The 27,707-nt window shown below is 42.9% G+C and overlaps 2 protein-coding genes across 4 annotated transcripts in view; both read right to left on the bottom strand.

Annotated features, from left to right (window-relative positions):
* LOC119652368 (glutamyl aminopeptidase-like) overlaps nucleotides 1-10,741 on the bottom strand; it is a 29,588-nt gene extending 18,847 nt beyond the window's left edge. Inside the window, exons 1-2 of one of the 2 annotated variants that reach the window (XM_038056461.1) lie at nucleotides 10,628-10,741; nucleotides 10,426-10,524 (exon numbers count right to left, since the gene is read on the bottom strand). In XM_038056461.1, the coding sequence (XP_037912389.1) occupies nucleotides 10,426-10,435 (10 nt within the window). In that variant the 5' untranslated portion in view covers nucleotides 10,436-10,524; nucleotides 10,628-10,741. Of the gene's footprint in view, nucleotides 1-10,425; nucleotides 10,551-10,627 lie in introns of both variants that reach the window. The other variant, XM_038056460.1, reaches the window with a different exon arrangement.
* Nucleotides 10,742-17,451: 6,710 nt separating this feature from the next.
* On the bottom strand, nucleotides 17,452-27,588 carry LOC119651709 (probable aminopeptidase NPEPL1). 2 transcript variants are annotated; one of them, XM_038055422.1, is made up of 6 exons: nucleotides 27,389-27,588; nucleotides 18,551-19,521; nucleotides 18,335-18,491; nucleotides 18,096-18,272; nucleotides 17,920-18,030; nucleotides 17,452-17,864 (listed from the first exon to the last, which is right to left on the bottom strand). In XM_038055422.1, the coding sequence occupies exons 2-6, from the start codon at nucleotides 19,519-19,521 to the stop codon at nucleotides 17,736-17,738; spliced, it is 1,545 nt and encodes a 514-aa protein (XP_037911350.1). In that variant the 5' UTR covers nucleotides 27,389-27,588; the 3' UTR covers nucleotides 17,452-17,735. The 2 variants fall into 2 exon arrangements, with proteins under 2 accessions (XP_037911350.1, XP_037911349.1); XM_038055421.1 differs by lacking the exon at nucleotides 27,389-27,588 and adding an exon at nucleotides 19,827-19,945.
* Between the last annotated feature and the right edge of the window lie 119 nt (nucleotides 27,589-27,707).

Raw genomic sequence — 27,707 nt, 5'->3', positions numbered from 1 at the left:
CAACATTCCCTGCTTTCTCGCTCGCGTGGTTCAAGTGTTCCCCAAAAGTTAATCGACGATCCAGCATAAGACCGAGACGTTTGATAAAAGGCTTGCACACAATCAGATGCTGTCCCTCAACTTGCGGCCAGCAGGCCCAGCATCGAACCCTTGAGGCATTCCGCCGGTTACTAAATATTCAACTGGGCCCTCGTCGATATCATAGAGAAGCTTCCTAGCCACGAAGTAGTCCCTGATGGTTAGCTAAATATACGTGGGTACATTTAGCTGGCTTATGAATCTTATAATATGCTGCCATTGCCCAGAATTGGCAGCATTTCTCACATTGAGAGTAATAATACAACAGTATTTTGTGGTGCCATCCTGCCACCTTATATCTACAATTGTTAGCTGTACCAGATTGACCACTGCGTTCACACCGTCCACTATCAATTGCCAGGTGCCAAAACCATACTGTTGTGTTGACATACCCCTGTTTCTTCTCTATTGTTGCATACAATGCACTCCATCAGATTTCCCATACTGTCTAGTAACCGAATAGGACGATACAACGACAGCTCACCAGGTTGTTTACCACTCTTTGGTAGCAGCACCTGAATCTCTTTGTTTTTATTGTCGTCTTCAAAGCCGTTTTCGGTATTCCGTTCAACCCGGGTGCTTTTCTAGACCGCAATAGTGCATTTACTTTGCTGTGGGAACAGAGTGGTCACTATCCTTTGCAATAAAACTGGGCACTTGACCTGCAGGGACCTGCTTCCATTTAATATAGCATTTACCCCCTTATAAACTCCTCCCAACGGGTGCGAAAGGACGGACAGGTTGATATCGGCCTCTTTTCAGCCTCTTCTTTCGGCTGTACCTGTTGGCGTCAAACATTCCTTAAATTACTGTTTGGAATATGAGGAACCCTAAGTCCACATCCACTTAATGTTGGACCGAACCAAATGGAAAGTAACTTACTCCCACATGACAATAGGAGATCGTACATTTATCTAACACTAGTTCACGTAACATTCGCTCATATTGTAGACATCAACACCATTGATTTTAGCTGTTACAAACCCATTACCAAGTGTTGCGGTTATTTCTTCGGATTGGTGTCTTCCTGTAATCCAAATTTCACATTTTTCATTTTTGTCGGTGGTCCCAACAGCGTTAGGCGGTAGTTCAGTGTCCTTTCATCCTGTGTCTTCCGGAGCTCCAGAAAAGGTTCTCCCTTCTGTATTTTTTCTGTGAGACTGTCACCTAGGCCACTTAACGTCGGATCTCCCTCCCTTAACAATCACATTTGGACGGGGCTTCCTTCCTATCGGTATGTGTAAAATCAGCACCTTGTATTCTTTCTGCTGCTAGATCCTTGAAGCTTTTGCACTTTTTTAGTGTGGAAAATTTTACGCTAATCGCGCATCCGGCCCTTCTCTGCTCTTAACAGCTTTCACTTTGAGCTTGTGAATGACTCGGTCCGTTCTTTTGGTAACAATAGATAACTGCTGCAATGAAATTACCGTGGGAGTTTGCAACAGTCCTGAATCCCCTTCACATTAGGCAGTCGAACACAATTCGCCCATGGTCTTTTCGCGCGTTTCGAGCCATCTTAATATAACGGTGCACGTTGTGCTTCACCCTGACAAATTCGTATTATCCATCTACTTCGGATAATTTTTCACACTAAGTACTTTCGCTAGCACTGCCTCAACTTTCTCATCATTGGCAGGATCTGAATATCCTCTCCCCCCTCTCCTCTTGTGTGTGCAACCTATAACTATGCTATAATACATACCTTCAGCGGTCGGTAAAATCCTCACCTGGGCCATGTAGTTTAACGAGTATACTGCATATGTTAACTCGCACATAAGTCTCACGAGAGGGGGTAGAAAATGGGATCCCCCCAGGGCGAAGTTTTCGTGGGGCCGGTAATAGAAATTCAGTTCCAATGAAAACAAAGGGATAGTAGGCGACCCGCATAATTTTCATCCTAGACTCGTATAATTTCCACCGTGGGCCCCGTTTTTCCACTTAATTTCTACCTCGGGCGAGGATTTTCTCTCCACGGCCTTGCTTCCACCTATTGGCAAACTTGAACACGGTCGATGCAATTCCCAATATTAATAAAATCTGGCTAGGTCCTTTCAGATTGGTCTGAACATCGAAGTCAGTGGTAAACGACCAAAAGGCAGGCCGAAACAACGGTGGCTTAATACGTTGGATGGGGATCTAAAAGGCTCGAGATTGCATCCAGATCAGGCATTTGATAGAGCTAAATGGCGAAACCGATCACGACCAGCCAACCCCACTTGTGAGCGGGACTAGGGCTGAAGAAAAAGAAGAAGAATAGAAGTTTAATTTTCCTTTCAGCACTTTGTGACGATAAGCATTATTTTCCTCCTCTACTACGTGAATTTATTTTCATATGAGTACAACCCAACATCCTCACCATATTCCACAGCTACATCCCATGCTGTCTATTATTATCTGTTATCCACTATCGTGCCTTATCGTTGGATGAACAGATCGCTGTATATAATGTGCTACAATGGCCGGAGTATAGAGCCCTCGGGATAGCCGTGAAGATATCCTACTACTTCAGTCCATCTTCCGTACCATAGAAATCCCGTCTTTCCTCTAACTTCATCGCTTCACTAGTGAGAGCACTACAAAGAAATCAGACGAGTAATCTCAGAGTATTCTGGCCATCATCCACTTAAAACAGTCTTTAGATGCTTAGAAAATGTAAAGATCAATAACAAGGTGGCTCAACTGAAGGTTTACCATCTTTAGGTACCAACATAAGTTCTCCCATTTCGGCAATGCTCGCTATATCTTTACCACGAGTTTGGAGGCTTTATTAGATTTTCCTTCCAGACTCTAAGCTTAGTTTTCCCATATCCGGTAGATTTTGTCTTCTCTTGAAACCCGTCCAAACTTATATTCGTCTCTGAGCTGAATTCAGGGTTCTCCCATACTTCGCTAAAACAACTAGCTTCTTCAACGTCTTGTTCTTCTTAACAAGTTTAACCTATCAACTACTGGACACTTACTCAGCTCAATCCCGACCCGAACGAAAATTAGAACAGTGAACCACTGTTCCAATTTCTGCGAGGGAATGCATATCTCAACATTGAGTTACATTTTGTTTTGTAGAAATCCTTATTTTTGCGGTTACCTAATTGAACCACACTTCTACAGAAGTTTACTTGACCATTGTTTTCACTGGCCAGTTTGACAAGCTTCGATCTTTGGCATAGCGTGTTTTCAAGGCTCCTTCCCTAACTGGAATAAAATTTCCTGGTGGTTGCTGTGGAGATGACCCTCATTAAAGTGCCAGGAAAAATTATGTATCAATCCAGCACTAACGAATATAAACACCATAACTGAATCCGGCCCTCATTTCCGTTCCAGCTACACGAAACCTAACAATGAAGTATGTCTCTTTGGATTGTTCTGATGACCAACGTTAATGGGCGTCGAAGAGTAGGCTGCCGAAACATGTTTTCGAACCCCGTCGGAGCACGATTTGGAGGAACGTATACGCACTCTATCATAGTCAACACAAAGGTACCCCTTACGATCTCGTATGGGCCCATCAGTTTAACCCATAATTTCTATAGCCTTCCAGAAAATCCCTTGGGCTTCACTGAGGAAGTAGTCTAGCAAAGGAAATCTTGAAAGACTCCTTAAAAATTGGGGATGATTTTTTTATTTTCAGTTCCCTTTACCACGTGTACCAGTTTTACGCCAGCAACAATATATAATGGTCATATTGCTGCTGTCGCTATTGGCAACATCAACCACAAGTTTTTGTCTTACAGAAATTAACCCGACGGCAGATCAGGGTAGTGGCCGCTTTACAATGCTGTAACAATCTTGCCCCAGCTCTCCTTACTACATCGACTTGGTGGCGCGAAGTTCCTTTCACTTCCTTGGATTAATATCACCCTCTCAAGATACTGTTTATATGCTATTGAAGGGATGAATCAATCTGCTGTGCTTCTCTGAACGGATCTTTCAGAAAAATTCCCAGGACACATTTGTTAGCACAAAAAATACTCACTAAGTGAAAATAAAAATGTTCGCCATTCATTCAAATGTCGATCTCATTTAATAATGGTCCGCGGCTTGCTCTAAATTCCTGAGACGTCGCGGAGGGGTTAGCTTGACAAATTGCTTGTATTTTGGCTTTGTTGGTTTGTTCTTCTTCTCCTTTCAATAATTTCATCCTACCTGTTATTCAGCGCTTATTTTCGTTTGATTTCAAAATACCAACTTTCCATTGCTCATATAATGACTGAGAGACCTAGATCTGATATGCAATCGCTAGAAAAATTAATACGAAACCTAGTCTGATAAGACAGGGGTGACCAGACGAACTCGAAATGGAAATTTCAATGGACAGAAGCAATAACAAGTGAGCCCGCGTCAGTTTCACCCCAGACCGGCATAATTTCCACCCCGGCTCGTATTATCTCTGTACGGCCCTGAAATGAACAATTCACCCCCTCCACCCCTCCTAAAATTTAGGAACTCAGTTAGAAAGCCGCGTCCCGTCGTCGCAGGAAGCTAGATGTATGCTTTTGATGTGCATATGATTCGTCACCCTTCGTCCCTCGTTCTCTAACTGTTCCACCTCCACGTGCGATCAAGCCACCTAAAATCTATTCTAAGCTCCAAAGATAGATTTGAGGCTCCAACCTAAAAAGCTAGAAAAAACACGCTACGATTTCTAGTAAACTTCGCGATAGTATTAATCAGGGGTATCCACAAATTGATATAATTTTTTCCTACAAATTTTCTTGCCCCAACTACTGTAATGGCGTTTTCGGATTAAGATAAGATAGACGAAATGATGAATCAGGACATCCACAGAATTTTTTCATGAAAGAAATGCCCGTTAATTGGTTGTTTGAAGTCAGGTATAAGCGTTTCATCGATAGGTTACGTTTTAATTAGCGATAATATTAGGCTATAGGTGTCGGGGCTTATTTTATCGAACTGCAGAGCATAGATAATAACATAGGAACAAGTCGTAAACTTTGTCAATAATTCGCCATACAATAGATATCGCTTAGTATTTTCGTTGTTGGAATAGAAGCAACAAATATAATTTTTAGAAAATAGATAATAATAAACTTATTCATTCATACTTTTTAAACTGCAATACGAAAACTAAGCCAAGTTTAAGAGGGGTTTCGTGGAATGTCTTGATAGAGTCAACCTAGCTACTACTACCATATGACGCGGATTGCATTCCACGAAGGAATTCCTTAGAAATTCTTTACGATTTCACTAATACTATTAGTATGGGCATTTTCTAGATAAAAATGTTCACTGACGAATCACTATCGTAATGACCCTTAGCATCAACGAATCGATAATGGAGCTGATGATGTGACAAACTGCTCTGTCATTTAGTGCATGTGACAAATCCATGTTTGTCATATTTTCGATTAACAAAAAATCCTCCTCTGTAGTGTTACGAGATTGAGAAGAACGCCAAGGCTCATGACTCGGAAGTCATCCGCCTGGGAAGGGTTGACTGGTGAAATGTAGAAAGCTATCTGGCGGGCATCCCATCTCATATCTAGGGTCTATATGATTGTTCTTTATGGGAGGTTTATTGCCTTGCATTCTGGAAGACTGCCAGCATTTTTGCGCTCCTGATGCCACCAGAAAAGGATATGGGTAATCCTCGATCTTACAAGGCCATATCCCTTCTCCCGGCGCTAGGATTATGGTCCAGCGGCTGAGGTTGAAAACATCCCCTCTGATGTCGGACAGGCAGTATGGCTTCCAAACTGGCAACTCCACCATGGACGTTTTATTGCGTGTCAAAAACTTTGTTCTCTGTTGTATTAACAAATATGTCTTTGGGATCTTTGCAGATTTCAAAAGCCTGTTTGATTACCTAAATTGTGAGGGTGGCTGTCAGGAATTAGCTCGGTGGAAGACCTGCTTCCACGATAGGAAAGCCTTCGTCTAAGAAGTGAGGGCGAATGCGGAGCGTGGCTGGCCACAGGGATCTATCACATCTATTTATATGGAACCTGATGATGGAGTTAAACAAAGGGAATCTTAAATACCGAAAGACAGTGACGTTCGAGGGTCGTTTGTAAAGTTCATGCAAAAACAAAAACTACTACTAATTGCGTGGGGTAAACCTTTTTTTATTTTTCGACATAGTCTCCTTTTAGACTTATACGCTTCGTCCAACGCTGCTCTAGTTTGTTGATTCTTTCCGAATAATAGGATTTGTCCAAGTTTGAAAAATACCCATTCGTTTCTGCAATCACCTCCTCATTTGAATGAAACCTTTTTCCCGCCAGCTATTTTTTCAAATTGGGGAACAAATAGTAGACCAAATGAGCCAAATGTGGAGAATAAAGGAGCGGGGGGGGGGGCGCGGGGGGGTTCTGTATGAAACGAGCTGGAACCTTATTTCCATTAATTTTGCCACCACAACTGCTGAGGCTTAAGCTAGGGTGTTGTTGGGATATAAAAGGACTTTTTTGTGTGTCAATCATGGGCGTTTTTCTTGCAGCTCGGTTTTCAAACGGTCCAATAACGATGAATAATATGCACCTCTAATAGTTGTAACCTTTTCCAGATATTCGATGAGGGTTATTCCTTACGAATCACAAAAAACATTGTTTAGATTGTTCCTTGGTCTCAAGAGTGTACTGCTAGTTCCAAGTTTCATCCACAGGACGAAACGACGATTAAAGTCCAGCGGATTCTTCTTGAACAGCTTGAAGCCGTCCTTGCAACACTTCTCAGATTTGGTTTTTGGTAAATCGTGAGCAATCGCGGCACCCATCTTGGGGCTAGCTTTCTCATGTCCAAATGTGTATACAAAATATGATGTACCTGTTCATTCGAAATACCCACAGGACTAGCAATCTCGTGCACCTTCACTCTTCTGTCACTCATCACCATATCATGGATTATGTCAATGATTTCTTGAGTAGTAACCCCAATGATCACTCCGAAAATTTTGAAACCACTTATAAACTGTTCTAATCGACGGTGCAGAGTCCTAATAATGTTTATTTAGCTTCTCTTAGAGAAGGAGCTCCACGCATATCAACGAATGGCATTTTTAGCATGTCTTCCTGTTCGGCGTACGGTTTCGACTGACGCCATGCAGGTATTGTTGTCTTAATCTAGTGGTGGTTCGGAATGACACAGCCTACAAAATCAGAAGAGGCGTACCTTTGCTACAGACGCTTGCTGCTTCCAGACGACGAAGGGAATCCCTCTTTGTTTTGTGTTAGTGCTGTCCCGTGATGTCTTATGTTGTAAGCAGAGTGGCGATTGACGGGTTTCGTTGCAATCCTCTGCACCGGCTGAAGACAGGCGAACAGACCCGAGTCTAAGAGGAACTCATCTGAAGTGGCTCTTGCCAGGAAGGATCACCGGAGGTTATCTGGCACCATAGAAATCGGACTAGACCTCTGAGAGTATGCGTTCCAGAAAAAATCGTAGCGGATATGTTTAGACCCGATTATTTTCGGTGGGAGGCTCATGGTGATTGTGGTTGTGCCTATATCATGGGCAAAGCTCCTCCGTCATTGTTCCTCCTACCTCAGATGTTTAGTGAAACGCGGCCACTGTGGTTCCCACCCTTTCTTGGCATCCTCAGGCCATTATTTTGGAAGATATCCCTATAACGTGAGTTTTGCGGACCAACTTTAAAGGTCGATTTCGCAAACTTTTTCTTGTTTTTTTTTCAAGTATTCGCGCGACTGTGCGAAAGTCTCAGGACAGCCATGAGAAATTTAGGTACAATACCTGTAGCTGACAATATTATGGGAACTACAACCACCCGCTCGAGACGCCAAATTTCTTTCCCGAGCCGTATTTTCCTTCAATGTTGCTATTGTGGGGGATAGCAACATCAGTAATATACGCTGAGCGACCCGTCTTGTCAACTAACAGTTCGTCAGGCTTGTTGTGCGTTATATGACGATCAGTTACAACTTACCAGCCCCAATTCATGCTGTAAGCAGAACTATCAAGTACATCCGCTCTTGGTCCGACTTTACCCCATTCAGAGGGTTGAAAGATCGGTCCGTCAAGTTAAGTGGACACAGTCTGCCTTAAAGACAGCCGCTTGCAAGGGACTCGCCTACTCTTTGCTGTAAAAATAAGCGTGCAACGAGTCGACTTGCCGATGATGTTGTGCCGCCACGTCAACCAAGCCCCTATCTCCTCCTGTCACGAGGCAGGTTCATCCGCTCCACGACAGACTTTGGATTATGCATTGGGAATTTGGACATAGTTGTCCGTATCCGCCGCTGGACGTTTTCCAGATCGGTCTTCGTCCACAGCAATATTCCGAATTTTTGGGTTTCCATTTTATATCTTAATTTTTAATTTAATTTAATTTTCTTGGGAATAGAGCCTTTTTGCATTTTGGAATTTTATCGCCTAATTACTTTGTCTAATGGATCACGCCTCTTTTAGGTCTCCCGAGATCTGATTTCATATTTTGAGAAGGCGTCATTTTTGTGGTGTTCATCATTTTCTCACCAAACGTTCTTACGCTCTTTTCACTTTGGGCCTTTTGTTCTATTGGATTTCCTTCCTCTCCTTAATTAATTCATATTTTATCACTAAATAAGATAAGAGCTACTTTCAATTTGAATTTTGTCCTGCATCGCCTGAGCATCTAGGCGTGGGATTGATGACCTTTTCAAATTTTAAAAACCCGATGTTGTAAAAGGAAGATAAACAAAAACTGAGGCCAGTTCTCCTCTCCCCTCTACGTATGTATCATTCGTTTCCATAGTAACGAAATTTACCATTCCTGAGGTGCTATGGTCATTGGATATGGATTGCTGGAGCCTGGGTAGTCACACGCCAAAACCACCGGCACTGGGCTTCCGAAGCCATCCACCGAAGATTTCTTATTGAACTGCTCTTCCTTATTAGTTTCTTGTTTCGGGTATCCTGCCACCCCTATTTTGGGCCACAAATGGGCTTTTTTTTCCTCACCTCGTTAAGTGATCTGAACAAGTTCCTCTGGTTTCTTGTGTGCGTTGCATTCTGAACAATGACTTCTGCTATGGTGTACGATACGATAGAAATTTTTTTCTTGAATGTATTTACTTTTCCTATGGGTGTTTCACTGGAGATGACATGAATCCTTTGCACTTCACTTTTCCCCCCTCTATTGGGATTGCAGGTTAGTAATGTGCTGTCACAATGAGTCGTGCAGACTTTTCAAGCAAATTTTTCAAGAAAGGTATCGGTAGGCCGCTCTGAAGGACCCAAATAGTGCCACGGTCCATCGTTTTCATGCCACAAATTCCTGAGACCATGACGGCTATAGTAAGATCTAAGACGTCCAGTGGATAGCAGTTTTCCCACCCTGCAAATAGAGACCAATGTCTGGGTCATCTTAAACGAACTGTCTTAGGGTTTCTCCAGCTCTCCGTAGCAGTAAGGCTGTTGCGATCGGGTCCTTATATAGGCGAGCTACATCCTCCTTGAGTTGATGCACGTCGTCAGTCTTCGTCATCTGAAGTCAGCGGCTGCTAAGTAGTTCAAGTCGATTCTGCTCCTGACAGTGGTCCTCCGAGGAATCGCCAAAAGCCGCCCATTCCCATCTATGATATGTTCCTATGGCCGGGAACCCAGACTGTTCAGCGCGTTTTTGCACTGCCCTGCCAGCCTGAAGGATACTGTCATTGAGTACAAAGCCTACATCGCCGCTTGGCTGCCAGTCAGAATGGTTTTGCTATGCTTGGGGATTGGATCATGACCCAACCATCGACAAACGTCCAGTATTCTCTGTACTTATACACTATACACTGGAGAGTTCTGGGGGCCATATGACTAAATTAACGTGTATGTATCCGTTGGTGCCATAACCTTGCAATACATTGCCGGTCCTCCACTCTGCCCTGGTTCGAAAACCTACAGCAAAGTAAGGTCTATGTGGTGATCTACCTCAGACCCTTCTCTTAATATATCTTTCAAATTGCTGATGAATAAGTTGATATCTAATATTAGTAGTTACTCCTATGAGGCAGCACTTCTCAAAGCAATATATAACTTGGTCCTTACAGTTAACAAAAATCCATACCGAGGATTGAAAACTTCTAAAATTGCACGCATATACCACAATGAAGAACAGATTGTGTACCTCAATTTAAAAGTTTACTTTGAAAAGCCAGTTCTTCAGATACGCAAAATTTTCTCAGATAATCAAAGATTGAAGGATAAAATTTAATAGATTAACCCCTAACTAATTGGATCCGTCACAATTGGAACACTATAGATATTAAGCTCTCATTATGTGGGCTTCGGTAGATGGTCCATTTTTTCAAAGCCCTTGGGTGACTTTACTGGATTACACTTTGTGAATTATAATTCAAATGAATTTCGAAGGGATGAATAAAAGATCACATGTTTGTAACTACTTACCGCACACCATTTTTCCTTTTTTGTTGTTAATGCACTTCACCTCAAAATTCTAAGTCAACCACTTGTTACAACACATGAATCTCTATCAAATCTACAGAGCTGCAAAAAATGTGAGCACGTGATCACTACTCACGTCTGTTACTAGCAATAAACCAATAGAGACTGTCTAAAAGCTACAAAATTTCACTGAAATTGCATTTACCTATCTACATACGTCTCGTGAGTATTATCGAGCTATAAATAATTGAATTTTCCGATCAACCTGCTTATAAGCGTTTATAGACGATGTTAACTACTCCCACCCCACAGGTGTTACTCACGCAATCCTTATCTTCCGAAATATTATCGATATCACTTTTATGGCCTGAAGTCAATCGCGAATTCTATTTTTCGGATGGAGTCAAGATCGAGATAAAGGAGCGCTACTCATGTTGGCGATAGGAAATGCCTTGCGATTAACTTATATTGCAACCCCAACTCCAGTGCAAAGTTCAGAACAGGATAAGGTTTATTTGTCATCGAATTTATTTATAAAATTTTGATGATTAATACATTCATTCATTCATCAGGGTGTTATCAAGAAAATTTGCAATCCAATTTAAGATAAACTTAAAATAATTTTGCCACCTGCAGTGGACAATCTGAAAATTTGACGAAATTATGATTATAACCGAGAATTATGCGGTGAACCATCTGATACTTTTCCTTCATTTTTATGAATTTTTTCTAATGAAGACTTGTTTTCAAAATCAATACTGTCGTAATAAAATAGAGCGAGTTCTGATAAGAGAAGAAGGAAAGGATCGAACTATTTGGGTCAAACAGTGCACTGCAGAAATATAGCTCGCTGTGGCCAGCCTATCTCTCTCTGAGAGTGAGCTGTCTCTCCCTTAGGGTGATGTGTGGCTTTCCAGGGGCCAAGCCGTATGGGCACACAAATTGGTAAACCAGTCGGAGGCACATCTCCAAAATACTGAGAACCAGCTGATTATACCCAAAAAGGGAGAAGTTAGGACGTCAAGCAGTAAATCCAAGATCAACATTGGTATACTACGAGGACAACTACCAACGAAAAAGCGAAGAAGCGAAAGCACATCTGAAATCAATAGACGTCAGGAAGGAGACAGGTCTCACTGGTGCAGGCGTTAAATGGTACCGCGTTAACTGAAGAAAGCCCTGAAACCAGAAGAGACCCTTAAGAAGGCTCACGATAGACCTAAGCCATCTTTATCGGAGCCAAGAAAGTGGCGGGAATACTCCCAAAAAATTCAATCCTAAACCCAAGAGGGGAGTACACTCGGGTAGGTCAGGGGTGAAGGCACGAATCAGGAAGCCCGCCATTAGCTCCACTAGTGCGGTCAAGAGCATTCGACTTAAAATGTTTGCCGAACAAATACTCACTCGTGAGGAGCAGGAAACTATCGAAGACGTTGTCGTCAGGCAGATGTGCAATGGATGGACCGCGAAACTTGTGTTCACCGGAATACACCTTCGCCCAGATCACACGCGACGAAGATACTGTACAGTGGCTTAGAACCATTGTTCCTAAATCACCAGACTGGGAAGAAGCAGAACTGTCAACATGTGCTGGGGATGATATATCAGGGGCACACATGGTGACAGTGTTTCTCCCGAAAGCCGGAACAACAGAGACGGAAGATCTCATGGACCTCCTAATCGCTCAGAATGAGGATCTCCATACGCGATTATGGAGAGTCTTCAGAAGCAAGGTGGAGGGCAAAGGTAGACTCCTCATTACCGGGGTAGATGACCGATCCCTGGAGGCAATTAAACATCGGAGCTGCCATATTAACTATCGATTTGAGAACATACCGCGTGCACAGGGAAAAGTCGAGGAGAGACACTTCGGAGGAGGCAACGGGTGAAAAGCATACCAATATCTTCGAAGAAATCTCGGCAGTCATAAAAGCGGAAAGGACTGGGTCAGTCAGGGAAGTAGACCTGCCGCCTAGTAAAGAGCAGAACCTGGACGACCTAGACCTAGATCTTCTCGGAGGAGGAGTGTGATACTCCGACAGTGGAGAAGAGCTCCAAACAACAGGAGGAAGCATGAAGGAAATTTGGGACTCCTCCTGCGAAAAACCAAGAGCTTGAATAATTCTCAAACGTAATTTAAAATATAAATGTCTTTCAAAGTTCCTGACCTAATGGCTATCCAAGACTCATTGGAACCCCGGAGGAGCACTTGAGAGGCAGTCGTGACATCGGGCTACTTCCTAGGAGACAACATACGGGTTCCACTGGAGCTAGTCGCTAAACTAGTGAAGTATTGTGAGAAGAGGGCGTTACCACTTCTCCTCGGCTACGATGCCAACGCCCATCACGACGTCTGGGCGCGACACCAATGGAAGAGGTGAGTACCTTCTTGAATTTATTCTTGGCGATAAATTAAAAATACACTCTAACATTCCTGACCAGCACTAGACAAGAGGTACTAAGCACAACTCTAGGAGAGTATTTGCTGGTCAGGAATTGGAGGGTATCGGATGAGCTCTCTATGTCTGATCACAGAATAATCAGGTTCGACATTGTGGTAAACTCCATTGTGGTAAACTAAATAATAAGGAATCTCAGAAGAACGGATTGGAATTCCTATGTAACGCACCTGAGCGACAGTTCGCTCCCCTTCAAGGGGCGGTGATATGAGGGGCGAACTGGAACTAGATACAGTGGTGGAAAACCCCAACACAGTCTTCATTGACGCATATGAGGTCAGCTGTCCGTCTAAGACATTCAAATCATCAAGGGATGTACCCTGATGGAATAGGAACTTAGCGAGAATGAAAGCGAAGGTACGAAAACTCTTTAACCGGGCAAAACAAACCGGGGACTGACCAACGTACAAAAATTCACTGACTGCATATAGCAACGCGGTCAGAGAAGCAAAACGGAGCAGCTTCAAGAAATTCTATGAAGGGATCGAACAAACCACAGAAGCAACCTGCTTTACAAAGCTGTAGCCAAATACGGGGCAATATTTTCTGTCTTTTCGAAGAAGGAGGATGGGACATTTACCGATAATGAGGAGGACAGAGTATACCTGCTTCTCAAAACTCATTACCCACCCCAAAGAACGAATAAAAGGGAAAGAAAGGAGAACTGAAAACTAGCAAAAAAGGTATGCCCGGAAATTAGGGTAAGGTGGACGGTGGGAAATTTTAAACCACTGAAATCCCCGGAGTAGATTGCAGCTTCCCAGCACTAATTCAGAAAGGCCTTCTAGGGTCTCTTCTAAGGGTGGTAAGCAGCAGCAGCAAGCATAGCCCTGGGATATATACCAACGGCATGAACGCGGGCATAAGTGGTCTCTATTTTAAAAACGGGTAAAACGGATCCTTTTCACCCTAAATCTTTCAGGCCAATTTGACTAACATCTTTCATTCTCGAAACGATGGAGAAGGTCACAGACAACTATATTAGAACTAACGTTCTAATGCGTAATTCCCTACATCAGTGTCAACACGCTTACCGGGCAGGACGGTCAACCGAAACTGCTCTGTATTAGCTTATGTGGAGTATGGTAGTGGACGAACTCCTGAACGTGCCAATAAATACTGTGCAGGAAGGCGGGACTGCGGACCAATCCAGACAAAGCCACCATAGTACCATTCACTAGGAAACGTACGCTTGATCACCTCAGAGGCATAAAGTTGCATAACATAGAGGTGAAACAAGAAACACAGGTGAAATATTTGGGAATTACACTAGACCAAAAATTACTCTAGAAGACGCATGTCGGAAATACTTGTCGGAATGCAACAAGGGCAAGGCCCAACGGCATTATTGGAGGTCCTTCTGAGATTAACCCCTCTTCATCTGCACATACAGATGCAGGCAACGAGGGCAATCTTCAGGATGGCCGGGAGTATCAGTGAGGCGGGGAACTGCCTAAATCGAAGGATGATTGATATTCTTTCTAGGCGGTAGCCCGAAGGATTGATATCAAAGGATAACATGATAAGGAGGTTTCACTTTGATAAGAAGTTTGAAACACCTTAGAGTAAGAAGGCAAATTGGGAGAGCGTGGTTGTGACGTACAGCTTAAATCAGCAACTGATTACTTGGTACACTGACGGATCCCTCATAGTAGAGAGAGCCAGCGCCAGCGTTAGTCCAAGGAAAATGTACTTGGAGCCAATAGGTAAGCACACTAGCATACTCCAGGCGGAAATATACCCCATAGACAGATGTGCCTCCTTTAATCTTCAAAGGAACTACAGAGGGCAAAACAGCTAAGCAGCGATCAAGGCACTTAGGTCCAACCAGGTGAACTCTAAACTGGTATGGGAATGCCCTGATAGACTGAATACGCTCAGCTCGCTCAATAAGGTCTGGATACCAAGTGGTAAAACTGACTGAGGCACACAATAGCCACTGTCGGCAAGTGATGCTGATTGTGATCCTCGAGGTAAGAAACGCCTTCAATTCGGTGAGGTGGTACAACATGCTTGAGGAACTGGAAAATCGTTTCCATACTCCAGGCTACCTGTTGCGGATATTGATGGAGGGTGCCCAACTCTACAAGACAAAAGAAGGACAGCGCCGAATAAATGTAACATAGGACCTTTGGAATGAATTATAAGATAGTCTAATACTCGAGATACCTGATGAATCGTGTCTGGTCAGGTACGCGGATGATGTTGCGGCACTGGTTACCGCACGCACGGTTGAGCAAGATGAGCGCACAATGGGAATGGTGATGCGGCGGGTACGCACATGGATTCTCCCTAGCTCTGGAGAAAATCGAAGTCGCTCTGCTGACCAAAGAGCGGGTTCCCACAGTCCTCCCTATTCAGGTGGGTGAACTGCGGTTAGAATGCTTGCGATTTGCCGGCTGATGTCGAATGTCGGAGGACCCTCATCCAGCAGGCGTCGCTTGCTGATGAGTGCGATTTAGTCCTCTTTTACGGTTCCGAAGTATGGGCCGACTCCCTCAGTAAGGAAATGTACCGTATAAAGACGAGGGACTCTGCGAGTTGTGTCCGCCTATTATACTGTCTCGGAGCCAGCTGTAATGATGATCGCGGGAGTTCCTCCGATTGCTCTCTATGCTGACGAGCGCAGGCTTATATACTTCGAAAAGGGCGAGGGAAATAAGAAAGCTGTCGCTTACGAAGAAAGAGCCCATACTCTCTGATGGACCGCGCATCTTATAAAAGACATGCGGCCGTGGTTCAATCGAAAGCACAATAAAGTTGACTACTATCTAACCCAACTGCTCAACGGACATGGGTATTTTCAATCTTACCTGCACATAATCGAAAAATCACGTTCGCCTGAGTGCATTTGTTTCAAGGACGTGATGGATGATGCCCGCCACACTTTTTTTTTCTGCAGAAGGTGAGAGCGCCATCGCTATCACCCCAGGCACAGGCCTGGCACTCGTACACCTTGTGATCGGAAGGCAGAAGATAGGTCACACCTTAAAGAGGAGTGACAATTGCATTACTGGCAATCCACTTTCCCAAGATGGCCGAATGGTTGGGTCACCCCAAGGGCACTTGGCGCAGAACAGTGGAGGAAGAATGCAGGTGCCTGGGGAAGTCTTGGGGAGAGCTGAAACGCATTTCAGGTAATCGCGAACGCTGGCGCGTGGGTTTGGTTGCACACTATACCCCACCAAGGGATAAATGGCAACCATATACATAGCGATAAGTCCTATCAGTCAAGCAAATCTTTATTCCTCACGAAGTAATAAACCAAAACAATCGAAAAGTACACCATTAGAAAAGGGAAAGATAGACCTTTCAAACGGAAAAAAATATTTAAAGTGACCGCCGCTGGCAGCTATACAGGCCCGAATTCTGTGATGCCATGCATCGATCGTTTCACGCACGCTATGAAGCAGTATTTCTCGAGCTTCACGTACGATGCTGGCCTTCAAACTCATGTAAGTGTAAGTTCGATACTCTAACTTAGCCCAAAGGCTGCAAGTCCAGAGGATTCAAATCTGGGCTGCCTGAGGCCCATTCATCGCGATCTTGAAGTGAGTAACATGCGCCGCTAACCACTGCTGAATTATCTTGGCTTTGTGAGCGGGCGTCCAGTCCTGCTGGAAGCACCACTGCTTTCCAGCGAATAGAGATTCACTCAATGGCTCAACCACATCCTCTAACATCTTTTCGCATTGGTTTTGATGCCGGCATCACAGAAATGAATATCAGTTACTTTGTGATATGAGACGCCCCACCATACCATGACAGAAGTCGGGTGGTGACGACGTTGGACCCGCGAAGCATTTTCTTTGGCTTCATAACAATTGTGAGCATATACTGGATTATTTTGTCGTTTGAATTTTTCTCGATAGTAAAAATTTTTCATCAGAAAATAGAATTTTGCACCGAGTTCGCCGTATTTCCTTCAGTTTTGGCGCTAACATATGGCTAACGCACCCCCGGTACGCACCGAGATCGAGATCTTTTTGTAAAATACGACTCATGCTTCGAATTGAAACGCCCTTTTCCGCCGATATTCGTTTCTGCTTGCGAAGAGGATTGCCACGAACACGCTCACGCACAATATGCATGACATTCGAGCGACGTACGGAGTGCGAGCGCCTCTCCCACGGCTTGTCAATCAATCAGCTGTTTTGCGGTATCGAGCTAATGTCCTAAAAACGAATCGTTCGTTTACCAGTAGCTTTTGTCATAAACTATGAATCTTTTTCTGCGCATTCCCACATTGGTACAACGCAATACTCGCGATTCTTTTTTCGTAGTTACCGAGCTTGATCGTGTTGTCGTTCACGCGCGTTCACCTTCGGAACCTGAAAGTCTGACGAAGTGGGGTATGGTCAGGTACTCTTCGTGCGCAGTGTTACCAGTTTCGACGGCCTAGCATTTCTCGCTATACGGATCGACTGGCAGAACTTATGGCTATACTATGTATAGAAATTCAAATTTAATGTTCAGTAGCCTCTCTCACTAAGTACACTGGGCATAGGGAAATTACTCTCAGCTAGGATATTGGTTGCCCAGACACTTACTAATAAAAATTCAGTCTTCATTCGCTTTACAATAAGTTTATTCCTCCACTCACTTTCAGTTTACAATTACTATTATTGCTTTCCACTTAGAAATGTTGAATGGGATTTCATATAAGAAAGAATGAATGAAATGCTACATAGCCAAACATCAATTGAAATTTCGACATCAAAGAAAAAGTACAAATGATAGCACAATTACACGAACACAATTAATTTGCCATTCCTTTCGAAGGATAATATTCTCTACATAATTCAAACTACTGAGAATAACAAATATCCAACAGTTCCTCAAACAATGGCCGTCTTAAACACGAGTCCGCTTTTGTGGCGGCTCGAATTCAGCCGGAGCAATAGATCTCAGCATTGGACAATTTGTGTGATTCCCGAAAAGCGACAGAAGAAGAGCCACACCATAGCCGGTTGCCCGCTCGCCCTATAATAAATGAATCAATACATCTAAATATTTATTGGAATCGTAGTTTGCTTACACTCTGAACCGGGGTCGCCATGTCGACATGTATCCACACTCCAGTGAAGTCGAAACCCAAGTGCGCCGCTATAAAGAGTCCAGCGCAAGAAGGTTGCGCATTACTCCTATCCTGAAAATTAGCGTTTATTCAAGAAACTTGCTCCACTCAAATAGCCAACATTGATAAAAACTTACAGCTACTGAATTTTTCATGTCCGCAACAGTCGAACTAAACTCCGAGAAATGCAGCTCTGGACAATATACCAGAGGAAACAGCAAATCACCCGATCTACGACCAGCGTCCAATGATTTGTACTCCCATTCTTCACTATTGGTTAATATGGCACCATGATATTTCCCCGTTGCGATTCCCTAGACAGCAAAGTTTTCAATTTAGATTTAAATCATAAAGGTTATATGCAAATTTAAGCTACCTGAGCTCCAGTTAGTGTGGCCATATCCAAAATGATATTGGCCTTAAGATCCTTGTGGGCGTAAACAACTCCATCAGCGAGTACTAAGCGTCCTTCGGCATCAGTGTTGTTGATTTCGACTGTGCGACCCGAGTAGAGGGTATGGATATCGTCGGGGCTGTTAACATTTTCTCAGTGAATAACATAAATACGAAACTTGAAATAAAAAATCCTTACCGCGTTGAATTCGGCCCGACAGAGTTTTCTGCCAAGCAGAATACCACATGTAAATTATCCTTGAAGCCTCGTTTAACTGCTGCATAAAAGAAGCCAAGGATAGCTGCAGCACCGCCGCAATCTCGTTTCATTCCAGGCATGGCAAGCTTGCCCTTGATGCTCAAGCCACCTGTATCATACACGATACCTTTTCCTACAACTGCGATGGTTTCATTGGCACCTTGGGGTTCATGCGAAATGCAAACTAAAGCTGGCGGTACACTAGCCGCCTTCCCCACTCCATAGATACCACCAAACCCTCGGGCCTTCAGCTCCTCTCCTTGAATTATTGTCGGCGTCAGAGACAATTCGCTACATACTTTTTTCACCTCATTTATGAAGTCATTTACGTTCATTTCATTGCATGGTGTATCGACAATTCTGGCAGCCATCCGAATTGATCTTGCTGCTTCCTCCAAGCAAGCAATATCATCCGACGTTATCTGCCCAGATGTGAGAACATTACAGTCGTCGATGATGATAAACTCTATGCTGACGGTGGTCACAGTGTTGTCTGAAAGACTTTTCCGCGAGTACAGAGGGAAGGCACGTATAACAGCACATGCACTTGCAAACACATCCTTTTTCTCGCAAACAAGTACAATGGACTCGCTAATGTTTAGTGATTTGCTTCTGACAAGGCGCGTTATCGCATGTGATCGGGCTGTGGTGTTATGCCTTGAAGTGGTCAGAGGAAGAGCTGCAATCGAGACTAAATCCAAATATAATGAACAAGTGTCTGTGGGAGAAGGATGCAGGCAGTTTACGCCATTTTTGAAATTCTCTTCACTGACACGATGACCAAATTTTGGCAGAAGATCTTCGTATTTTAGGAGAGTTAGATGACGAAGCTGTCCGATGATAAGAACCGGCTCATAATGCGGATCACATGATGTTAACGTCTGATTAAATTTAATAGTAGTTGCCGACATCTAAAAATATTAGATAAGAAGGTTTCATTAGTGCGATTTACATTACTTATTTCCAATAAGGAGATGAAGAAATGAATTGCTGAATATACCGAGAAATGCTCGTTCACTGACTAGGATTTAATTTTGGAGAAAAAAATACCCAGAATCATTTTGGATTTTGCATACTGCTTATCGAATAGACTCAAAACCAGAGCTGCCTCGAAGCAGTCTCCTTGATCGCAAGCGCCGTCCGTAACGATACTAAAAATCCGACAGCGTATGGATACATATCCCTATCCTAGCACCATAATACCACATTCAATTACCTTTTCTCTTCTCCCGATTCGGAAATCCATATTTAAACCAATTATTATTCTAGGACACCGTAACCAACGAATTCTCAAAAAATTAAAGTTTCTTCCACTATTGCTTGCGAACGACTGAGGTAATCTTAATTCATATGAGGCTATCAGTGAAAAAATGCACGTAGATTGCACCTATCTCCCTGATACAGTTACACAGATAAGAAAAATCATACATACGAAAACGTATGGTCATTGCTTACCTACAAGTTGGTACATGAATTTTATCATGAAATTTTACGATCTGTAGCTGATCAAGGACAGATAAACTTTTGTTTTGGATCTGAAGAAAGTAGCCATAAAAATTTCCATTGCGAAAAAGGCGACAACTCCTTTATCTTGACCACTTTGCCTCCTACATTGCATTACGAAGGCATTGATCCAATTGGATTGTTGCGCCAACGATTATTATTGCATTAATTTATTAATGTTTGAAACAAGTCAGGAAACCGGAAGCCTGACGCTTCAGGTATAAAAGGTTTTGGGTTTCCCTATGTGAGGAGCATAACGCAGTTCCCAATTAGCTGATAGCATTGACCCGAGATATTTAAATCGCTCAGTTCTGGGCAGGTTACTGCCATTGCCAGAACTGAGCGATTTAAATATCTCGAGTCAGTGCTATCAGACAATGAAGAACTTCGTAATGAAATTGCTTCACGCATTATCGCAGCCTGGATGAAGTGGCATTCCACAACAGGTGTTCTTTGTGATCGACGTATCAGCGAACGTCTCAAATTTAAAATTTACCGCAATGTCATCAATCTTGTCACTCTCTATGGTTCTGAGTGTTGACGGACTATAAAAGACAATGAACAGCGTCTTGCGGTAATGGGGACGAAGATGTTGTATTGCACTGGTGACGTGACATGTTTTGATCACGTCCGAAATGAGAACATCCGCGATCGATATGGGGTTCCACCGATCGTGGGAAAACTGGGAGTGAGGCGTTTTCGATGATGTGGCCACGTAATTCACGCTAACGACAACTCATTTACCAATATTGGTCTGAACATCGAAGTCAATGGTAAGCAACCAAAAAGCCGGCCGAAACAACGATGTGAGGAGCGACGAGTGCACGAACACCGCGTCACATAGCTAAAAATTCCACTGCCCTCTATTTTTTAGAAAGCGATTTAAATAAAGCATTTGATGGAAATCCCTATATTGGTAATAGTCAACCTCATACACTTCACACTCTGAGTTCAATATTATTAGCAAATGCCAAGAGAGAATTAGATTAGAATTAGATTCTTCTTGAATGGAATTTTAATATTTTACTCGAATATCAATTATTCTCGTTAATTATGACGTCAGCATCTTATTTGTATGCTTAGGGTGCTGTTAATTCGCACAAAATTGATGAGTTTGAACTGCTATAACTTTGGCGTTAATGGCCAGATTTCCATGAAATTTAGCACATATATACGAAATATTGTCCTCCATGGTGAAATTCGGAAGTGCTATGGTGAATTTAAGGGGGGTTTTTCAGTAAATTTCTATAAGTTGGCAATATACTGTTAGTATATTTATTTGAGCAGATATCGGAATGGGACATATTTTGAGGCCTAGATTTCATCTAAGCGCACCACCCTGATTTTTTTCGGATTTTTAGGTTGGGTACTTTCCGAAAATGAGCCCTGTCTCACTTTAAGTGCATACATTTTGACTCCTCACTCGCGCACTTTTCACGACTAAGTTAGTATCAATTGTGGAAAGTACTAATCGAGACCTTTCATTTGATACCCTGCACGACTATATCCGGTGAAACAAATTTTTGAATCTTCCCTTTGCATGTATGGGGAGCCCCCCTTTAAACTCCACTTAAATTTATGCCACTCGTTATATGCGTGATATTTCATAGTTCCCATCTGTCCACCAAATTTCATTCGGATCGGTCAGACAGATAGTGAATCAATTTTAATAAGGTTTTGTTTTACACAAAACGTTTAACTAGCATTCTTCTGACAATATTTTTGTAATTGGGATCTTTATTGTTATCGAAAAAATTTTCCACAACATCCTTAAATTCGAACCATCTTTCTTTCTGGAAATCATGATGCTACCAAACCCCTAATTGTTCCTTCAATTCCGCCTTCGAGATACTTGAAAACTTTCTGGAGGTACCAAGTTTTCTCGCAGAATATTGTTTTGTCCAACCATAAACCCACTTGGTTCCCAACTACCAATAGACCAGTAATTTTTTAGGTCTCGATTGTCCCATAGACATAAAATAAATCGGGATACCAGAAGCCGAGCGCTTCGGCTATAACGGTTTAGTATTCATCTTATGTGAGAAACTCTGTATGAAACGATATTTCATTTGCACATAGCTAAGAATACAAAATACTCCGTCATATTTTGTCAAACGTCAAAATTCACATATGTAGATGCAAATCAACGACGTAAATACTGTGTTCACCCTAAATAAACAAGCATTGCCTATTGCCGCATGACGATGCATATTTAACTTTAATATTAATTTCTCTGCAAACCACACTTTTAGGTACACCGGAACATAGACTGGGTTTTTACAATCAATACTTGATATATTTAACCATTAGACTTTATTAAATAATTTGTGTGACTTTATTAAATAATTTGTGTGACTGTGACTGTATGCTCGTTAGAGGCAGAAGAGAGTCTCGCTTCATGTGTTTCTTTTCTGCCCCTAACTCATGGCACACTTTTCTCGCCGGTCCTCCACTCCCGTGGCGAGCTCCGCAAAGTGGATAGATCCGCGCCATCTATTCGTTCGCATCCGCAACATTCGAAATAAATTTCGAATGCTGCGAATCCTGCCGCGCCACACATACATATACGTACACATATCTACCTCAAGTAATTCACACTGAAATGCAAGTAGCAAAAAAAAGACAAAAAAGGAAAACTAGAAGGTCCCCCTCGACCCCGTCGCTCATATAAGTTCACTTTAAAGGATGATGACGTCATACATGTCTTCGGTAAATTTACCTGGAACGCGACTTTGACCTATAATTTTGTTAATAATGGCCGGATTGCCTTCAAACTTTCCAGAATTACGTCATGCATTATCGTCTATGGTGATGTACTCCTGGGATAAACTTAAGGGGGCTTTCCGGTAAATTTTCAAAACATGATTTGTATTTGCACCCAAACTTTAAAAAATGATGACGTCATCGCCTAACTATAAAACTAATTGCTGCATGTGCTGAAGCATTATCTGTACTTTCTGTGCTCTAGAAGTATTTTCATAATAATGAACTGAATTTTATGTTTTTTTTTTATGTAATAAAATAAAATCACTGATTTTTTAGCGCTTTTTTTTGAATCCACGTCTTGACGGATAAATGCTATATTTTGCAATTATATAAAGGATGATTAATTGCACGAAATTGCATTTATCCGAGTTCGGGCTAAATGAACAGCCCGGTTAAATGCAAAAGTTTTTGAAGCTACAATTGATTGCATTTACGCGTACTCCACGTATTTGTGTTTAAAAGGGAAATGATTATTAACATAAGGAGACAGATCTAGGATGCCGGCATTTCAATATCAACAAGGTCAGCTCGATGCCGCATAAAAGAATTGGGTTTTTCATATCGGCTACTAGCAAGGGAACCACTTTTTACTCCTGCGAAGATAGAAAAGCTACTCAATTGACGTAAATAACATTTGAATGGGATTGTTGATGATTGGCAAAGATCTAGTCGAATTAGTCTATGAGTAGCTTTCATTGCAATGCCTTGAATACATATATCCAGGGGCTGCAAATTGAGTACTGCATTTACAGTGGCGTCGGATGTCGTGGCGGTAATACCCTGACACAGAGTTCTTTGCAAACCTTTTTGTCTCACCTTGATCCGCCACACCACGGATGCATAAGCAAACATCGGCCTAATGATAACAAGTGTGAGAGCTTGTTTTAAATTCATGTTTGTTCCAAAGAAGCTTTTTATCTAGAGTGACTCCCAGGTATTTCACTTCTTCGGAGAGCTGAAACGCTGTACCCCTCATCTGGAAGGCAAAGTTCATCCAGTTTTCTCCTTTTTGTAAATAATGCCATTATGGTTTATATGGATTAACTGAAAGTGCATGTCTGAGGCACCAACTATCTATCAAATCGACGGCACAATCACTGTCAATGGCATTGACTTGTCCAGAACTGAGCGATTTAAATATCTCGGGTCAATGTAATTAACAAATGGAAAACTGTGTTGTGAAATTGGTTTACGCATTATCGCAGCCTAGATTAAGTGGCGTTCCACAACAGGTGTTCTTTATGATCAACGTATCGACGAAGGTTTCAAATCTAAAATTTGCCGCAGTGTCGCCCTCTGTGGTTCTGAATGTTTGCCAACTATAAAAAACAATGAGCGGCATCTTGCGGTAATGGAGACGAAGATTTTGCGTTGGACTGGCGGGACACGCTTTGATCACATCCGAAATGAGGATATCCGCAATCTATATGGGGTTGCACCGATCGTGGAAAAATTGCGAGAGAGTCGTCTTCAATTGTATGGTCACGTAATTCGCGCTAACGAAAATTCACTCACCAAGGTAAGGTGAGTGTCGAACGAAGGTATTCAATTGGTAGTCCGATAGCTTATAGTTACGGAAGTCCAATACTTAGTGCGGAGTCCTGCACATCTCACTGATGAGGGGTAAAATGGTTCCCCAAGTATCGATATATGCGAATAGAATAAAAATCTTACCGAAAAAGCAGAAACCGTCTAATTCTTCTTTTCCTTTAGCCTTTGTCGCGTTCACTAACAGGGTCGACTCGCCGTGATCGATTGTTCCATTTTATCAAAGGCCGGATCTGCATGTAGTCGGGAGGCCTTCAAATCACCATCCAGCGTATCAAACCATCTTTTTTTCGGCCGGCCTTTTGGTCGCTTGCCATCGACTTCAATGCTCAGACGAATCTTGGTCAAAAAACTTCCCTTTAGCGCGAATTAGATGCCCATACCATCGAAGACGCCTGTCTCGCAATTTTTCCATGATAGGTGCAAAACCAATATCAATCGAGGATATCCTATTTTGAATGTGATCAAGGCGTGTCACGCCTTTCATTGTATATCACTCAGAACCATAGATGGCGACAGGACGTACGACACTCGATACATTTTAGATTTGAGACGTTCGTTGATAGGTTGATCACAAAGAACGGCCGTTGTAGGCCGCCACTTCATCTAATTAATTCAAATAATTTAATCGCTGGAAATATTGCAAGATTTCACTTAAAATATTGGGTTGGGGGAAAAAGAAATGTCGTATTTTGTCAATAGATGGTGACACTTGAACATATCTTGTATTGTGCTTATCGCATCGGGTCATACTATACGGCGATTTGAAGACGACAATCTGCACTACAAGTGTCTCTTTGACAGTGTTGTGGTCGTACGTTTCAGTGTCAAGTTATAGCGCATCAAAGATGGAGTCCAGCAAGCAAGAAATTCGTCATATTTTACGTTTTTACTACCGGAGAGGTAAAAATGCAACGAAGGTGACCGAAAAAATTTGTGAAGTTTATGGGCCCGATACTGTAACGATTCATACAGCACAGTGTTGGTTCGATCGATTTCGTTCTGTTGCAGTGGATGTCGAAGATACACCCCGTACTGGTAGGCCAATAGTCGTAGAAACCGATAAAATCGTTGGAATCATCCAAGTAGACCGGCATGTGAGCACTTGCTCGATTGGCCAGGAACTGGGTATAGACCATAAAACCGTTTGGAACAATTTGCAGAAGATTGGATTCCAAAAAAAGGTGGATATTTGGGTGCGACAAGAGTTGACGCAAAAAAATTTCTTGGACCGAATCAACGCCTGCGATGCACGGCTGAAATGGAACGAATTCGACCCATTTTTAAAGCGGATGGTGACTGGTGATGAAAAGTGGATCACGTACGATAATTTCAAGCGAAAAAGATCGTGATTGAAGCGCGGCGAGCCGGCCCAAACCATCGCCAAGCGCGAATTGAGGGCCAGGAAGGTTTTGCTGTGTGTTTGGTGGGCTTGGAAGGGAATCATCCATTATGAGTTGCTCAACTATGGCCAGACTCTCCACTCGGTCCTCTACTGTGAGCAACTCGACCGTTTGAAGCAGGCGATTGATCAGAAGCGGCCAGAATTAGTCAATAGGAATGGTGTTGTGTTCCACCAGGACAACGCTCGGCCTTACACATCTTTGATGACCCCCCAGAAGCTACGGGAGCTCGGATGGGATGTCCTATCGCATCTATTGTATAGTCCGGACCTGGCACCAAGTGTTTACCATTTCTTCCGGTCCATGCAAAACGCTATTGGTGCTACTAAGTTGGTCTCAAAAGAGGCTTGCGAAAACTGGTTGGCTGAGTTTTTTGCAAAAAAAAGGGGGGGGGGGGGGGGTTTATAAGGGAGGGATAATGAAGTTGCCTTCTAAATGGCAACAAGTTTGCGAACAAAACGGAGCATATTTGACTTAAATCGGATAATTCTAAGTATGGTAAATAAAGCGACAAATTTCGATCACAAATACGACATTAGTTTTTCCCCAGCCTAATATAATATCCGCAGTGTTTCTCGGACAGATGCAGATGTATTTATTCGATATTATCAAAAGGCAGGAACATAGTTGGCGCTCATGGCTATCAGTCCTTAATCAGATTTGCATCTTCATAAATAATCACTTGTGCTTGAACCTTGCGGATAAAATCAAAAGCATTTTACTTGAAGATTGCTCACAGTATATGATTTATGATGACTAAAAGCTACAACAATGTTCCATTGAAACATCGTCATTCGAAGCAATCTTTATTCCATAGTGACTCCCATCAAGGCGGCACATGCAGCATGACGGGCTAGAATGAAGGCATTTGGCATTTTGCCGACTTCCCGGTCTCCCGTGGGGCAACTCGGGTAGCTTAAATTCGCAGAATGCAGAAACCATCTCGAGATCATGGACCTTTCTCCCTACGACCCCCAAATCCCACTTGCAACTTACAAGATGACGCGCTTGAACGGTTCATTTTCCACATCGCAGTCAGCCACCAGGAGAACCGCTGCTACGAGATAACAGGAAGCTTCACGGCGCAATGACTAAAAATAGAATTGAATGAGTGGCGTTGTCGCCACGGACCCATTGCAAACTGACGGGCGATCAGCGCAGCAGGCATGGGTACTCACAATCTCATTGTCTTATCGCCTCGTCAAATCAGGCAAATCGAGCTGCTGCTCGGACCCGTGGCTCCAGCGTGCCACAGTCTGTTTACACGCAATCCGGCACGCACTCACCGCCCGAACAAAGTTACGAGGCTTTTGACCCCAACAAATCCAACCCCCGCGATGTAAACAAAACTCGCCGCTGAAGTACCCTCGCACTAGACACATCGACCTTCAGGCCCGGACGGGAGCTTCTCCAACAGAACCCAAGCGTCGCAATTTACTGCAAACAACGGTCGACAAAAACCGCATTTAAAGGTTAAGCTTTTCGCAAAAAACCGGAAAAATGTTTTCCACTTTCGTCTCCATATTCCCTGAAAAATCCTCGGCAAATCACCACTTACCCTTGCGAATGCTATTGCACTGCATGTATGCCGCGAGAATTTATTGCAAAAACGAGAATATGCTTAATGAAATCACGCACGAAACTGATTGGGCGGACGGAGAAATTTTGCAAAGTAGAAGCGGTCCAGCGGCACCAACAACCGAACAATTTTAGCGCGTGAGGGAGTTTGGAAAAGTCACCGCCGCTGCAAGACACGTCAAGTGGACTGAGGTAGTAGATCTCTGGTACTTGCTTGAGTGCGGTAGTCGCAAACAACTTTTGATAAACAATTCAATTTTACAATTTGTTTGCAAGTGCCATGCGCTGCGTTTAATTTT

This window comes from Hermetia illucens, chromosome 3, assembly GCF_905115235.1.
Source record: "Hermetia illucens chromosome 3, iHerIll2.2.curated.20191125, whole genome shotgun sequence".
NCBI classification, from domain to species: Eukaryota; Metazoa; Arthropoda; class Insecta; order Diptera; family Stratiomyidae; genus Hermetia; species Hermetia illucens.
This window is presented reverse-complemented; position numbering and strand designations above follow the sequence as displayed.